This window comes from Trachinotus anak, unplaced genomic scaffold (assembly GCF_046630095.1).
Source record: "Trachinotus anak isolate AG129_WGS33_773 ecotype Australia unplaced genomic scaffold, CSIRO_AGI_Tana_v1 ptg000016l, whole genome shotgun sequence".
In the NCBI taxonomy this organism is placed as follows: domain Eukaryota; kingdom Metazoa; phylum Chordata; class Actinopteri; order Carangiformes; family Carangidae; genus Trachinotus; species Trachinotus anak.
In genome coordinates this window covers 14,172,364-14,188,315 of record NW_027273867.1, presented here as the reverse complement: position 1 = coordinate 14,188,315, position 15,952 = coordinate 14,172,364, and the positions used below count along the sequence as shown (strand labels likewise).

At 41.1% G+C, this 15,952-nt stretch overlaps 4 protein-coding genes across 4 annotated transcripts; 2 read left to right on the top strand and 2 right to left on the bottom strand.

The window, feature by feature from the left end:
- Positions 1-72: 72 nt before the first annotated feature.
- gmnn (geminin DNA replication inhibitor) lies at positions 73-3,676 on the bottom strand. The gene is made up of 7 exons (XM_071501284.1): positions 3,598-3,676; positions 3,078-3,149; positions 2,244-2,345; positions 1,988-2,141; positions 1,820-1,902; positions 1,308-1,418; positions 73-977 (listed from the first exon to the last, which is right to left on the bottom strand). The coding sequence occupies exons 2-7, from the start codon at positions 3,132-3,134 to the stop codon at positions 789-791; spliced, it is 696 nt and encodes a 231-aa protein (XP_071357385.1). The 5' UTR covers positions 3,135-3,149; positions 3,598-3,676; the 3' UTR covers positions 73-788.
- Positions 3,677-3,737: 61 nt separating this feature from the next.
- Positions 3,738-7,785, top strand: cunh6orf62 (chromosome unknown C6orf62 homolog). The gene is made up of 5 exons (XM_071501285.1): positions 3,738-5,368; positions 5,538-5,714; positions 5,807-5,932; positions 6,203-6,337; positions 6,445-7,785. Exons 1-5 carry the CDS (start codon positions 5,240-5,242, stop codon positions 6,568-6,570), a joined length of 693 nt encoding a protein of 230 aa, XP_071357386.1. The 5' UTR covers positions 3,738-5,239; the 3' UTR covers positions 6,571-7,785.
- A 1-nt stretch (position 7,786) lies between these two features.
- acot13 (acyl-CoA thioesterase 13) lies at positions 7,787-9,400 on the bottom strand. Its single transcript, XM_071501286.1, has 3 exons — positions 9,241-9,400; positions 8,910-9,094; positions 7,787-8,192 (listed from the first exon to the last, which is right to left on the bottom strand). The coding sequence occupies exons 1-3, from the start codon at positions 9,322-9,324 to the stop codon at positions 8,033-8,035; spliced, it is 429 nt and encodes a 142-aa protein (XP_071357387.1). The 5' UTR covers positions 9,325-9,400; the 3' UTR covers positions 7,787-8,032.
- A 144-nt stretch (positions 9,401-9,544) lies between these two features.
- Positions 9,545-12,122, top strand: tdp2b (tyrosyl-DNA phosphodiesterase 2b). Its single transcript, XM_071501283.1, has 7 exons — positions 9,545-9,869; positions 10,154-10,278; positions 10,402-10,551; positions 10,766-10,857; positions 11,066-11,184; positions 11,268-11,438; positions 11,541-12,122. Exons 1-7 carry the CDS (start codon positions 9,723-9,725, stop codon positions 11,820-11,822), a joined length of 1,086 nt encoding a protein of 361 aa, XP_071357384.1. The 5' UTR covers positions 9,545-9,722; the 3' UTR covers positions 11,823-12,122.
- The last annotated feature ends 3,830 nt before the right edge of the window (positions 12,123-15,952 follow it).

Here is a 15,952-nt window from a genome sequence, read left to right as displayed (position 1 = left end):
TTCTACCTGAGTCACTTCACCAAGATTCATATGCCTAAAAGCTATAAAACTTAAGTCACAAGATAATTTGGGTTTTTTTTTTTTTTTTTAAAAAAGGTTTATTTTACAGAGGCTTTATATACATACACAGCTGTACTATAACATTGTACAATTTTTACAGTAAACCAAAAAAAAAAAAAAAAAAAAAAAAAAAAACTCTTGAAGGCCATGTTTTAAGTAGGCTACATCTAACAGTGATCAGAGTACAATTGCCTCAATAGGTCTTTCCCTTTTGACCTTCAGAGTAAGAAAAGCAAAGGCAATAATGTCACATTGTCATTTTGCCATCAATTGGTTGCTGACCTTCAAGACTGCAAACCTTATCTAATGAGGTTGTTGAACAGATGCCAGGGGGATGAAGGAAACTGATGTCAGATAAGTTATGTTGCAGAATTGCAACCAACTCCTTCATCTTTATGTTGACAACTGAGGTCACTCATACATTTCACTTGTGCTTTCACTACCAACATGTCAAAAGCTCGGAAGGAATATACTGGCTTAGTTTAACATCTCTTGACCAAGAATTGATAAGTTTCGCAAAAACTGAAACATTAAGGGAAGGGAAAAAAAAAAAAAAAGTTTGTATTTTTAAGGCTTAAAATGTAACGCATTTCAAGAATGCAGTCTAAACATGAAATAACTTTGAAAAGCCAATTTCCTCAAATAGATGGTCACTTGTTGCTGCCGAAGTACATTTCAGCTAAAATCTGCAGACAACCAAAAGTCCCATGATGTGCAAGAGTTGTCAGTTAATCCTGCCCTCCTGAGGCTCCTGCTTGTTCATGGTCTGAGATCTCATCTTCCTCTGCATCACTCTGACTGTAATCTGAGTCTTCTGCCTCACTCTGACATGCTACCTCGTCATCTTCATGCTCATCCACATCAAGGGCAATGTCTTTGAGTTCCTCCAGATTGTCTGGGCACTTCCCAGTCAGCCTCTGAAAAACAAACACAATATGATACATAAAGTTCACATTAAGTACCAAGAGAGGTCACTTAGTGTAGTTTCTCAGGTTTACTGATGACCAGAACAAGTGATGGTGTTCAACCCCAGTATATCTGACCATACAAAACTTAATGTCCATTAATGTGCAAATGTATGAAGGGAAAGAACACAAACCACCACCATATTGTGTCACTTCAAAATTCAGTGCCACACACACACACACACACACACACACACACACACACACACACACACACACACACACACACACACACACACACACACACACACACACGTCCTGTAACAATGCCAGTGTGCTTACCTCAATCATATCAGCCATGTATTGTACGTGCTGTGCCAGCTCTTGCAACTCTTCATTCTCACTCTTAAGTTTTGTTATCTGTTCATCTTTAGCCTCGATGTCTTTGTGTAACTGGTTTAAGAAAAAAAAACTCATTAAGCATGATGGACACCAAGCTCAAAAGGGTACATGCATAATGGTCAACCAGAATTTAAACCAATGCAAACTGTTCAATAGAATGCATCTTAAACTACAGCACCATAATTACCAACTAAAGTACTCAGAAAAAGTAAGTTGTTTGAACCAAGTACAAGGCCCTACTTCAAAATAATCCAGGTTTATTTTAGCAGTATTGGCATCTTCAGTACCATTTCTTTTGCCATTAAACTGATTTCAATTTGTGTATTTAGGTGCAGAGTTACTTCAAAATTCAGTGCCAGCTGGACAGAAGCCAACTAAGGTTGACACAGAGGGAGCGTGGGAACAGCTTAACTGACAGCTAAACATTAGCCACCTCTTAGTGATTAACTCACCTTCTCATTCTCCTGTAGAACGTTGTACAAGGCCTTCCGGCGCTCCTCGGCTACCTCTTTCCAGTAGGTGGAAGGAGGCGTTTCTACAACAGCGGAGGTACAAACTCTGAAATTGCTTTTTGGAGTAGATGCCAACATTTTTGTTTACCAATTATGAATCCCACCTACCTTTGACCATAAGTTCATATGCTTCAGTGGACATGCCATCTGTCAAACACTGAGTTTCTTCTGTTTGAGTGGATTTGACTTCTACCTTCACCCTCTTTGGACCTCTAGTTTGTTCTGCGCCCCACTGTTTCCGTTTGGGAATGACCTTCCCTGCCTAAAGAGGGAACAGTTTTTTTATTAATGTTGAGACACACAAGATGGCTATGGCCCACTCTAAAATCAAATGAATGAGTTCCAGTGACAAGTCACTGCGTACCTGAGCTGACCTCCCCAAATCTTTGTTGACAGCTGAAAGTTGGAGGACCTGCAGGGTTTGCCTGGGGGGTCCCATTGCCTTTTGAGATGGTGTGAAAAAGGTCTGGAAGAAATCAAAGACTCAAGTTGGTGTTACCATATATCTGAGTATACCACAAATGATTAAAAAAAAAACAACTACAGTAAAAGACAGAAGGAACATCCCAATCCCTTCCAAAACAAGTCTTTAGAAACTCAAGACTGAGTCACATGGGAAACTACTATGACCTGTGTCCTCATTTTCAAAGCCTCTATTCACCAAGGCTTAGCATCACTTTGCACGCCTTACTTTAGTTACACTGTCACCATGGGAGAGGGCATAAGTGAAGTGGCTTAACAACACTGCTGCCATGTGCAACAGGCTCACAGGTGTGGGAAACAGGAGCAGGTCCCAAAGTTTTTCAACAGTCGTGGGAAAGTTTCTCTTCAAGGCTCATTACAGAGCAGCCAACAGGCACAGTTTGTTAATGTTTGGCTGCAGCAACACAAACACTGCTTGCCATGCCTGTAAAGCGACTCTGTTGGTGGGTTGAAGCAGTGGGGAGACAATGCCTTAAACTACTTAACATAGAGCCATGCAGAGAGAAAAATCAAAATAAAACACTGTCTAAATTTTAGTAGTAGCCAAGTAAGTGGAAAAAAAAAAAAAAAAAAAAGTCACAACAGATCCAACTTTACTCACATTACCAATGCAATACAATACTTAAATATCAGTTCTAAACTCTAAATTTAAAAAGAAATCTCACACCATCAGGTTGGAGTAACATTTCTAACCGAAGAGCAATTAATTACTCACCTTTATGTTCTCATTAGACCTCTGGTGGCTGTGTTTTAGCTTTCCAGTGACACTCATTTTCTTTCAAGACACCTGATGGGGCAATTATTAACATAACGTCAAAACACAATGAAGAAATAATGTTTTGTTGCGATAGACATTTAAAAAAAAAAAAAAAAAAAATGAACTAGTTCAACACGTAGCGGTGCATAGCTTGGTATCGTTGTATTTTAAACGCGACAATGACTAAATAAAAAAATAGTTTAATGTGTATTTCGTTAAATTAAACATCATTAACTGATTAAAAGACAAGTTAAATATGGTGAATGTCGCCACGTCCGTGAGAGAACTGCGGCACAAAAGGCCAGCTGAGCCAGCAACCGTTTTAAAAAAAAAAAAAAAGCAAAACAAGGTAATTTTATTGAAACATAGCTAAAGTAGCACAAAGTCAGCTAACGGTAGTAAAACTCAGCGGGGTAAAGGATGTGTACAGAATTGAATTAAGGCATTAACGAAGCAGATAAACATTAAATAATCTTACCGTGGACGCCGCGCCGCCCGTTAACCGTTACTTCCGGTTCTCTTCTGTGCGGATCTCGCGCCAGCGGCTTAAATACGCCCACCCCGGTCACGTGGCTCAGGCGCCACTCACGAGGACGGTCACATGTCAACCTACGTCACATCTCTGTAGTTGACGGAGCGGCCATTTTGGGAGGGAGGCTGTGGACCGACGAGCTTGTGTGTGCCATTATTAGCTGCCCCGCAAAACACACAAAGAAACCGAACGAAAAACGTTGGACGACACGCCGTTAAATATGGGCCCGCCGGGAGACAGAACACGCCACTTGTCGACTAAAAGAACGGAGGATTTCAGCTGGATTGTCGATTTATCTTGACATGGCATGCAGCAGGGCGAGTCGGAGGTTGTGACGACTGAAGAAAAGAAGAGAAAGAAAACAAGCGCAGCAAACACCTCGAAACTTCAGACGTGGAAAGGGGAGATTTTGTCCAGCTAACGTTTATTTCGCCATTTCAACGTGTGTCGTTGGTTTGGCTACTGATTCTCTGGCAGAGTTTTGTCGATGAAGTTGTTGACGAGACGCGACTGAAGCAAATTGTACCTAGCTAAAATGCTGAGCACGACCACAACCAGTTAGTCAGTCAACCCTGCAGATCTCCTGACTCTCACAGCACTGGCAGTCACATTGAACCAAGCGATAAGATGTAAACGCGTGGAGAGATGACTGTACGCTAGCTAGCCAACCACACATAGGCCTCAATTAAGCCAATCAGTCAGAAGATAAGATGTAGCTATATCGTTGGTTCACTACTAGTTAGTGTCGGAAGTGAATGCCTAGATTAGCTTGCTAGCTCACCTTAGCTAGTGTGCTAAAAATACGCCCACATCATGACTATCAGCAGTGGCAGCACCATAGGCCGTGGGCCAAATGAGTGGCAGTAAAAGTCAAGGAAATGTCAAGTTACTTTCGCAGTAGTCTTCGATGTTACCCGGTGCCAATATCTCCTGGCATCTGTATTTACCTGCCATGTTCGTCTGTATCCCCGATCCTCCTGTAACACTCACATAACGCAGTCTCTACAGAAAAACAAACACAAATCGACAGCTATGGATGAGGGACTTTGAAATGACCCAAACAATAGAATATTTGTCTGCTTGCTAGTCTCCGTAGTCCTTAAATTCACTAGCAAAAATATATCGCCGGTATGGGTTTTTATAGTAGCAGCCGTTTCTATTGATTTCAGTATCATTTTTCAGAATAAAAAGTAGTCACATTTGAGTTGCTGTTTCATTTAAATCTCCGTTGTTATCCCTTGTCGATGGCAGGTTGAAAAAAAAAGCTCATTTGGCTTAAAAGTCATGTCTTAAAATATGGATTTCTGATCAAGTAATAAGGAGATGTAGTCTTAGCTTGTTGATCATTCCCCTCCTCAACACTGCCCTTTTACAAAAAAATTAAAATGACTTAGTATTGTTTCTGATTTGTTGACCTTTTCAGTTGGTAGTTAGTGGGTATTTCACAGATCTAGCCTAGAGTTGTTTGATGGATTGTCTCTGCAAAAGGTAGCTAACTTCATCCTATATCCAACATATAAATACAAAAGTAGAGAGTGTAGCCAAAATATTCTGCACAAGAGTAGAACATTGCCATCAAAATCTAACCATGGGAGACCCAACTTCACGAAGAAATCAAACAAGAAATCGACTTCGAGCTCAACTTCGGAAGAAAAGGGAATCTTTGGCTGACCAGTTTGACTTCAAGATTTATATAGCCTTCGTTTTCAAGGAAAAGGTTAGTCAGCAAAATGGAAGCATACAATTCTTGACATATTTCTAATCCTATACCATATACCTCATATGCTCATGATGTATGTGAATGTTTCTTATCTAACTTGGTCTTTATCATATGATCAAGCCAAACAGTAACTTAAAATATTTCTGTGTGTTTTTTGGCATTACAGAAGAAGAAGTCTGCACTTTTTGAGGTAGCTGAAGTGGTGCCTGTGATGACCAACAACTATGAAGAAAACATCCTACGAGGTGTACGGGATTCCAGCTACTCTCTCGAGAGTTCAATAGAACTCCTGCAAAAAGATGTTGTGCAACTACACGCTCCCCGATACCAGTCAATGCGAAGGGTAAGACGGTGAACCATATGAAGATGGGATACGTTGAAGCAAAAACCTCTTGTCGTGTTAATATATTGTCTTTTATTCTCATGTCCTCATAGGATGTGATAGGCTGCACACAGGAGATGGACTTCATCCTTTGGCCACGCAACGATATTGAGAAGATTGTCTGTCTGCTGTTCTCCAGATGGAAGGGGGCCGATGATGAACCCTTTAGGCCTGTTCAGGTCAGAACATGACACCTTGTCAGATTACTCAGATGTCACAATATGGCCAAAACATAAAATCTTGATTTTTCTTTTTTTTTCCCAAAGCATATGCACACTTCTCAACTTCAGTAGAACACACCATGACTGATAAGACATAAATGAAGACAGTCACATTGCAGAAACTATAAACAATGTGCAAAAACAAAAATTTGATTAATTCAATTAATTGGATACATATATCACTCAGCCCTAGTCAGGATGTTAACACGTCTGTCCTCTGATTTACAGGCCAAGTTTGAATTTCATCATGGAGACTATGAGAAGCAGTGCTTGCATGCTTTGGGTCGTAAAGACAAGGCTGGAATGGTCATGAACAACCCAACTCAGTCTGTATTTCTCTTTATGGATAGACAGCACTTACAGGTGAGTCAGTCCTCTGAAATGATGTTGTAACAGATTCAAAAAACTGAAAACTCAGACAGTTTCAGACAGACATCACCACAAATGTCCTCTGTCCACCTATCTTGCAGACTCCTAAAACCAAGGCCACAGTTTTCAAGTTGTGCAGCCTCTGCCTGTACTTACCCCAGGACCAGCTGACCTGCTGGGGTGTGGGAGACATCGAGGATCACCTCCGCCCGTACATGCCTGATTAAGGCTTCCTGCTCCACCCAGCCACATAGGGAAAAGCCCTTCCCCTCCCTCCTGCCTAAGCCTTCAGAAGCAAATTGATGTGCTCATCTCCACCCGTTTCCTTTTAAAAGATTTGAACTTGTGCTTGGATCTCTCCTTTTTTGTTACCTACTCGTTCTCCCCTCCCTGACCTGAAGCTGATTCAGTTCCCATCCTTGTTTTTTTTTCCTCACGCTTCCAATGTTCCCCCTCTTCTCTCTGCCATTTTTGTTGGTTCCCCCATTTTTTTTCTCCCTGTTCATTCCCTCCTACTCACTCATCCATTTTTGTTTATTTGAACCTGCACGAACATTGATTTTGAGTGGTTGGTTGTTCTCTTGGAGCTGCACTGTCAACAGCACCGGTCATTGAAGGAACTCTTTATGTTGCATCAAAACAGGAACAAACAGTACGCAGGTCTTCACGGTGGTTCTCAGATGGACGTGTTTTATATCCTTGTTGTCATAAGAAAGGATTGTTAAAGCTTGTTTGTAATGTCATTGGGGTTTCTAGAACAACTTTACACAATCTTTTGACCAAGGACAGGTGTGAATAGGTGTTAAAACACCTGTATACGCAAAGATAACAAGATGAACAATATTTGTCAAATCATATGGTGTAGGAATTGCTTCTTATAAACCGCCTTAGTTTTTTTGCTGGACTTTAAAAAGATGTTTTGGTGTCATTTGCTTTCCTCTGAAACATGCTAGGCAGGCCTTTGCTAAAATCTCAAGTTAACTTGAAAGGTATTGTACACAAAGTTGAGACATGTTATTAGATGTTGAAGGTCATTGTCACCGTTCAAGCCGTTCATGCACTATTCATTTAAGCTACTGAAATCTGATGTTCTATGTTTTGTTTTATTTGGGATGTGGGTTGGTGAGAAACTGAAATGTGGTGACAGATTCAATGTTTTAACATACCTAACAAAAGTTGCTAAAAGCTAACTGATTTTGTTTAATTTGACATAGTAAAATTAAGATAATTTCCTGCCATGCTCATCAAATTAAAATTGGGTTTTGCAGGCTTGCTTGTCAAAGAATAAGAAGTACATAGTACGTATAATTTTGCTCATTGTTGATTCAGTGTGTTCAATTGAAAGGTTATAAGGCGTGTAACTTCTGAGTTTTTTCTGTTGATGATTCTCAAATCAATACTGCTGAGCATATCCCAATACAGTGCAAATCCTGAAAGCATAACTCTTTGTCCATTTGTTTTATTGCATGTGCATGAACCATTGATACTGTAACAACACAGGTCAGTAAGTAACCAGCACTGAGTAGTATTGTGGAGTTGTATTCACCACTGTTAACTACATTTTTTTTAAACAATTATTTTTGCAAACTATTTACAGTTGGGTAAGTTTAGATCTTCAGTCAGAGTCTCTTGTTTTGAAAGTACAAGTATATGCTCATGATTTACAAACAGGCACAGACTGGGGACAGTTTAACTGCTGCCAAGGTGTTTAGTGTGTCTTCCTTGTGCAATGAGCTTCCCTGTGGCCTTGTTGGTGAGGTCTACAGTGGCAAACGCCAGTGTCCGTCCTTGCTTCAGAACCTGAGCAGTGATGAGTACGTCCTCTCCCATCTTGGCAGCATTCATATATCTGGAAGACAGTGGCATTTTTTTTCCCCCTCAGTAAGTTGTAGTTCATGAAGTTAATCTTTAACATGATTTGGTTAAGACACTGAAGTCAAGGTGACCACCACCTCTGGCATGGAGGTTAAATTCATCATCATTTTAAGAAAAACTGAGATCACACATTTACAGGGTTACTGGAGCCATGAAAGATAAAAAAAAAACAAAGCTTTTTTTTCCTGAAGTCAAGGCTGTAGGTACAATTGAGACCAGCATGGAGATTATGTGCTTTGTATTTATTCCTGGGTATTTAGGAATTTTAGGAACCTGGGCTGAGTTTTCATTCTACAATTAAAGACCTTCACATGATGGGTATTTTAAACGCAGATATTAATTTTAGACTTGGTATATTAAAACATTTAATTGAAAACCTAAACATAAAAATCCTAATAAAAACATTTTAGAAAACTTTCTTTTAGGTAAACTAAGAACTTCCAAGAACCAATAAATAAAATTTAAGGTGGATATAAATGCAGACATGAATGTGGCTAATCTAGAAAGAGGTTGCTGCAAGACATACATGGGGCGTACTGCACAACCAATAAAGCACAACTATGAACTGTACAACCAATCTACTCTATGGAGATCTCGATGGAGAGTAGAGCCCAAATGTCCACTTATTTGACAAACCGTATCTCAAGGAAATAAATCACGGCTACTACTGAGGTTTACACGTTGGACTCACGTAATGTTCATATCCACACTGACCCCCGGCGCTCCCCTCTCACTGTACATGATGGCCATGGTGGAGATGACATCGACCAGGGTGGCTGTCAGACCGCCGTGCAGCGTCCCTCCCCGGTTGGTGTGCTCCTCTTCGACCCTCATCTCACACACCACCTTACCTGGGCTGGCAGACAAAACGTCCACCTGAGGAAAACACATATGTAGCTATGTGTGACGACGTAAACGGTGCATCAGTAACTAGCCTTTAGAGCTCCTGCTGGCGTGCGCTCACAGACACAAAAAAATAATCTTAAAACGGTCCAGAAATCTCGCAGAATGTTTTTCTTTACCTTGCTCAGCACTCTGTCGAAGCCTGGGTTGTCGACCATAGCTCTCATTATTTGTTTCAACGAATTTATAGACAGAGAAACCATATTCAGCCCTAATAAGCGCTGCCAATGTCAAACTTCTGTTTACTTCACACCGGAAACGGCAGCGTTCGATAAATCGTCCGGGGGAAACTTCTTCTTCTTTGGGTTTTTACCGGGTGGAATTTAAGCTAATCCGCTATTTTAGCTAAGTTACGTTTCGACCAGATTTATAGTTCATAAAATAAAAAGCTCCACAGCACTTTAGTTGGGCATTTTTAACTACTTCTGATGCGGTGGGATTTGTTTTCGTTATCACTAGAGAGTAATTTGCAACTTCACCCGGAAGTCTTTCACTGGTACACCTGAGATAACTTGCTGAGAAAAACAAACATGGACTAATATTTGCGTTTTACTTAGTTTTTATCGTGTAGTTTTATAAGCCAGTCTAGTGGTTAGACAAGATGGCGTCTACATCCGAGTCGGACAAACCATCGGTTTCTAATGTGGAAGAAAACAGAGCTCGTCTCTGCGATGAGTTTGCTGCAATAGCGGGGACTGACAGCGCTGTGGCTCAGTGCTATCTGGCTGAAAATGAATGGGAGATGGAGGTACAGTTGTCAAACGGAGGCCAGCCGAGGCCTCACAAATGTACACAAACGAGCTAACAGTACCTCGTTAGGTTACTGTACTGTTACTGTGACTGAGTTTTTATTTCAATCCAACATTGCTGCAGCTGATTTCACTGAGTAGCTCAGCCTCTAATGCTCAAAGAAAGAGCCAGTAGAAAAAAATGTACTTTGGACGGCATTAAAATCTTCATGCAGTTTATCCGGATTTATTATTAACTAAACCGTATAGTAAAAGATCTTTGCTTTTGTCACTTGTCTTTCAGAGAGCTTTGAATTCATTCTTTGAGGCAGACATGGAGAGAGTATTCGAAGTAGAAGAATTTCCAGAAGGAGACACCAGCCCTAAAACCAAGAGGCAGAAGGCTGATGAAAAACCTGCAGGAGATTGGTAAGTCAGCTGCCTTCCCTTGTGTCACTGTCCTCATTTATATTACAGTATGTCGAGTTTCACCCATGGCTCCTGCCGTTGTCAACCATAATTCTGAATTAAAAGTCTCTGAAAATTTTCCAGCATAGATTTGACTGAAGACAGTCCTGCCTCCACACCCAAACCCTCCGAGGAAGAGGATGATAAACTGTCTATGATCTCCTGGAACGTGGACGGACTTGATACAGACAACCTTGCTGAGCGTGCCAGAGGCCTGTGCTCCTACTTAGTCTTGTGAGCTTGTGTTCCTTGACTATTACTCTTTATTGGCTTTATTCCCTTTGATATTCTAATTTTTGGGTTGGGGCGGCAGTTCAGTGTTCATAATTAAACTCGGTTGATGTCAGAGGTCAGCTGCAGAGCAGTGCCCCCAAAGATGCAAAGTGTAGCTCAAAGATACACAGGGAAGGTGGATAGTATTTGAAAAATGGATCTTCTTCTAATGCAGATACACTCCTGACGTGGTGTTCCTACAGGAGCTCATTCCACCCTACGTTCAGTACCTGAAGAAACGGGCTGTCAGCTACCTGATCATTGAAGGTACATTATTTTCAATAATGTTGGGATGCAGAATTTGACACAGCAATGTCCATGTCTCAAATAACTAGGGCAGGATACAGTAAGATGGACTACTCACAGCACACATACCCTTGTACCAAATACAAAAAGCACAGTGCTATACAGAACATGTAACCTGTTGGTAAACTCAGTAGTTTAAACTGCCCCTTGCTTTACTTGTGCTGACCAGGTGGTGAAGATGGATACTTCGTTGGGATGATGCTAAAGAAGTCACGAGTCAAACTGGTGGAGAGTGAGATAATAACTTACCCCACCACCAAGATGATGAGGAATCTGCTTGTAGCTCAAGTTTGTGCACAGACAGTCTTCCAAAATTTCCAGATCATTAGGTTCAGTTTACCTTAACTTGATCTTTTCTTCATTGAAATCAGGTGGATTTCAAAGGCAAAAAGCTGTGTCTGCTGACGTCCCACCTAGAGAGCTGTAAGGGCCATGCAGAGGAGCGGATGAAGCAGCTGCGTGTGGTGATGCAGAGGATGAGAGAGGCATCTGATGATGTCACCGTCCTGTTCGGAGGGGACACAAACCTAAGGGACACTGAGGTTAGTCATTTGTCTCTTCAGTCACATGCAGTGAGTGCACTTGAGTCCAAACATGTAATCCCAGTGTGTCTTTAGTAATACTTGACTTGGGCTTCATCTCAGGTGGCCAAAGTGGGCCTGCCCTCCAATGTCTGTGATGTCTGGGAGCAACTGGGCAAGCAGGAGCACTGCCGCTACACGTGGGACACCAAAGCCAACAGCAACAAGACTGTTCCCTTTGTCAGTCGCTGCCGCTTTGACCGGGTCTACCTCCGCCCAGCAACCAAGGACGGAGTGCCACGTCTGGCCCCCGACCACATGGCCCTGGTGGGGCTGGAGAAGCTGGACTGTGGACGCTACACCAGCGATCACTGGGGAATCTACTGCAGCTTCTCTGCTGGGTAGAAATGCGCAAAATAAGATCAAACATTAAAGTCAAAGCTTCTGTCTTAGATCAGCTGGTCTACTTTGTTAGGTTTGTGTTACAGTGCAAAGACTGTGCCAGCATTGCCACTGGGGTCAGACCACAGACGCACTTTCTATGTGAAAGAAGATGATCTGATCTCATGTGAGATTTGTTTCCTGTAAATTTTTATATATTTTGATTTTATTTTCTAATTTGTTTCTTGTTTGACGCAATTTTTTTTCCTGTACTTAAAAAAGAAAAATGTAGAAAGAACAAATAAATATTAAAATATCAACGTTTGCAGTGTTTGGAACTTAATTATGGTTGACTATATTTCAGTGTTGACCTTTGAAACAGTTACAGATAACACAAAGTCTATTAGTGGCTGTTCTCAAGCTTTGAATTATATCACAGTCTTACTCAGTATCCGATGTTGGAAAGTGGTGAGGTAACTGTTTTGTCAACATCTGTATTTCAAAATGAAGTCAGTAGCAGCAGCAGCAGGATTCTGTCACATTATGGGGATTAATGTGATTGACATTAACAACTATACTATGTATGTTATACTCTTTTACGTTCTACTCTATTGTATGAAAAACTTACAAGCAATACTGCTGATGAGGTGAATGTAATATTGGCATCTGACCACTAGAGAGCAGGCTATGTACCATTTAAGTGTATTAGTCAGCCTTGATAGTGAGCGAGTACAGACAGAGCTAAGGTCCTGAAAGTAGTGAAGCTAAATGGAGTGCAGCCCTTATTAATGTCATTGGTAACGCCTGTGGTTTTCCTGTTGTATAGCATAAAATCTCTGTACTCTATGCAATGATTCAATAGTACATAGTAGCTACTTCCCTGTAGGTTTCAGTTCTACCCCAAACCAGAGGTAACCTCCTCACAGTCCATGCCAACACACTGTCAAGACATCTCCCTCACTCCCCTCTGTAATGCACCCTTCAAGTCTGAAAGTGTGTTTTCATGTTTGCTTAGTGAGCAGACAGCAGTTTTTTTTTTTTTTTACAGCACAGTCACACAGAGTAAAGAAGAGCTGACCTTAAGAGAGGACGCAGATGTGACTGTTCCCTGGGAGCAGGCGTCATCAGAAAAGGCCCACCCTCCTTTGTTTGTCCCCCGCTCGCTGGTTCCTGATCAGCAAGGACACATAGACCGGATCTGTCAAGCTCTAATGAGTTCACCAAAAACGTAAAATATGGTCACCTCAAATCCCAAATTAATTTTGTCTGTGAATGACATTTTGGCAAGCAAAAGGAATATATATTTTGTCACGGTGTCTATATAAGATATAAAACATGAAATACCTCCTAATTTCTGTATTTTCTCATATTCAGTAAATATCCATGCTCAGTTTGCAACAAAGGGTTTCAACATCAATACTTTTCAACATGATGGGTTTTAATAAGGTCAAAAGAAAAAATATTATTTCTTTGGAATTACTACTGTATTTTTTACTCATCAGCAGTAGGGTCTGTGAGACCCTAAACAAGGAAAAAGCAAAGCCATTGTCAAAAAACACCAAAGTGGCAAAGGCTGATGAGCATGGACAACAGCACTCCAAAAACACAAAAATCACAGTATTCTGAATTGTAAGAAATAAAACAGTAAACTGACAGAATAGAGTTTGGTTATACTTTGTAATAAGGTTACAAATCACATGTCTAACTAATGCATGGCATGATAATTTAATGCATGCAATAAAGCAGGGTGTATCATGAATTCTTGATGCTCATTATTAGGAAATGTTAAAGTCACTGAATTAATGCGATGAGTAAGGGCTTAATGGACAATCAATTAATGAATGCTAACAGGAATTATATGTCAATATGAAAAGGATTTTATCCTGCAGCAACATGCAGACATTTGCATCTAACCACCAGTTTGAAAAAAAACACCTTCATATTTCTATCTATATATCTCTCTGCTCTGCTTTCAGAGAGGACTATCAGTTGGGATTTCAGCAATTTTAGAGGCATATAAATAATAACTGAATAAGTAGGCATCAACTGATAATTAGGTTTTTACTAAGCACATAAACTCATAGTGATGACAGTTACTTAATAGTGAGTAAAAGGAATTCACGATAAATACTGCATTTACTTGTGCTTAAAATCATCATGAGTAATACATTACTGATGCATTTGTTAAGCACATGGAAATAAATTGCTTCCCAAGCTCCTCCAGAGGTGCACTGATTTGCCCTACTTGTGCACTGAGCAGCTTCACACTACAGTAGGAGGAAGAGAAGAGCAGCAGGTCATAGATGGTACAGATGGAGGCAACAGCTGTCTGGGCCAAGACAGTGGTCATGTGATCTAGCCGTCTGCCTTGAGCAGGATCCCGCTGCCAGAGGCCCATCAACGCTTCCCTCCTCCACAAATCCATAAACATCCACACCACAAGTTTCCCTTTGGAAGGCTGCATGGACGTATTCCAAGACAATCTCGCTCACCCTGTTTCTTTTCTTTTTATAATTTCACCCTCAGATGTGTGTTTTCAAGCACCAACGGCCTCATAGATGTATTTTTGGAGCTTTCCCTCCAAAAGCATAGCCCTCAGTGAGAGCTAGGGCTTTCATTTGAGGCCCGTCAAAATGAATGTTCTTGGTTTTGTGTGGACGTATCTGTGCGCTGGCGGGGAGGCTCTGGGATGAGATTTGTCCTTTGAGGCGGGGTTGGATGATGATGGATCAGACACAGATCTGACCAGAGCCCGGAAGAGATTGGCGGGTTGTGCGAGGAGCAGTGGATGAATCTTTGCTGCAGCTCCTGGTGAAAGACAATGCAATAAAATGCAAGAGGAGTCTGGTCTGTTACTGTTTGATTGATAGACTTTGGCTTGGCTCTTTCTGGGTGGCTGTATTTTTTTTTTTTTGTTTTGGGGATGTGGGTAGATAGCTATGGGCAACTTTTGTGTGTGTGTGTGTGTGTGTGTGTGTGTGTGTGTGTGTGTGTGTGTGTGTGTGTGTGTGCATTGTTCACAAGCAGTATCTATCTATCTACCATGTCTGTCACACAAACACCCACCTCACCCTGTACAGATAGCTTGTCACAGGCAAGGCAAGGGCAAGCGTAAGTGGTGCTCCACTCTACATCACCACCGCCACATCCATCACTACTTTACTTCAAAATTGCTGTGACAAACTGCCCCAGAAGCCAGCATTATTTCTGGCCATGCAGTGCTGCTGCCGCTTCTGCTGCATATTTGAGGACTGACAGTTATTTAGAGGTTTGCAAGGTAAGGGGAAACTTTCTAAGCAAGAATATTTTGTCTTCCCATCACTTTCAAAGGGTGAGGGAGGAAGCCAGGCAATATTTAGAGACTCATGCTAGGATTTGGTATTGGGGGGGGGTTAGAAAATGTGTGGCAGCTTAAAGATAGTGATGAGTTGAAATTTAATCAGCAGTGGAAGCTTTTCCACACATCTCCATGTAAACATATGTGAGAAGTCAGAGTTTCCCACTGATACCAATTACTTCAGGCGGCTTTTTCCATCTTAAATAACAAGGTTGACAGAAGGTTTAGCAAAGGCAGGCAAGGACAGGGATTCACTCAGTGTTACATAAGGTATCCTCAGCTGTAAATTATTAAATGAAAACAGGAGTGGACAGTAAGTTTCTACACTAAAGGGGTACTCTGGTGATTTGATATTCCACTTCCATGAGGTTGGGGGACTCACAAAAGACTAACTAAAAAAAGAAAGGCAAAAATTGATGCAGCAAAGGCAGAGACATCCTGACTGTTAGTTGTTGGCGTGGGTCAAGCTCCAAAAACACTGGATGATACATTTCCTATAATGCAACTCAGCAGCATTTTCAATTAAACATAATTTTGTGAGGCTCTCTCCTGAGCCACAGAAAACATTATATAACTGTGTTTGCAGGATGAGTAATACTCCTGTGCATCATGTGTAAAACTGGTGGCTTGCGCCTTTAAGATCAGGTTTTATGAATATTTATTAGTGGGATTCTGCCAAGAGTTAATATTTGCACTGGGTACCACAGTTTAAAAATAAAAAGTCAGTTTTTTAGGTTTTATAAAGGTAGAAGTATAAATGTGTAATTTTTTGTGTAAATGTGGATATCACTGGAACTCAGGCTTACCAGTGAAAGAT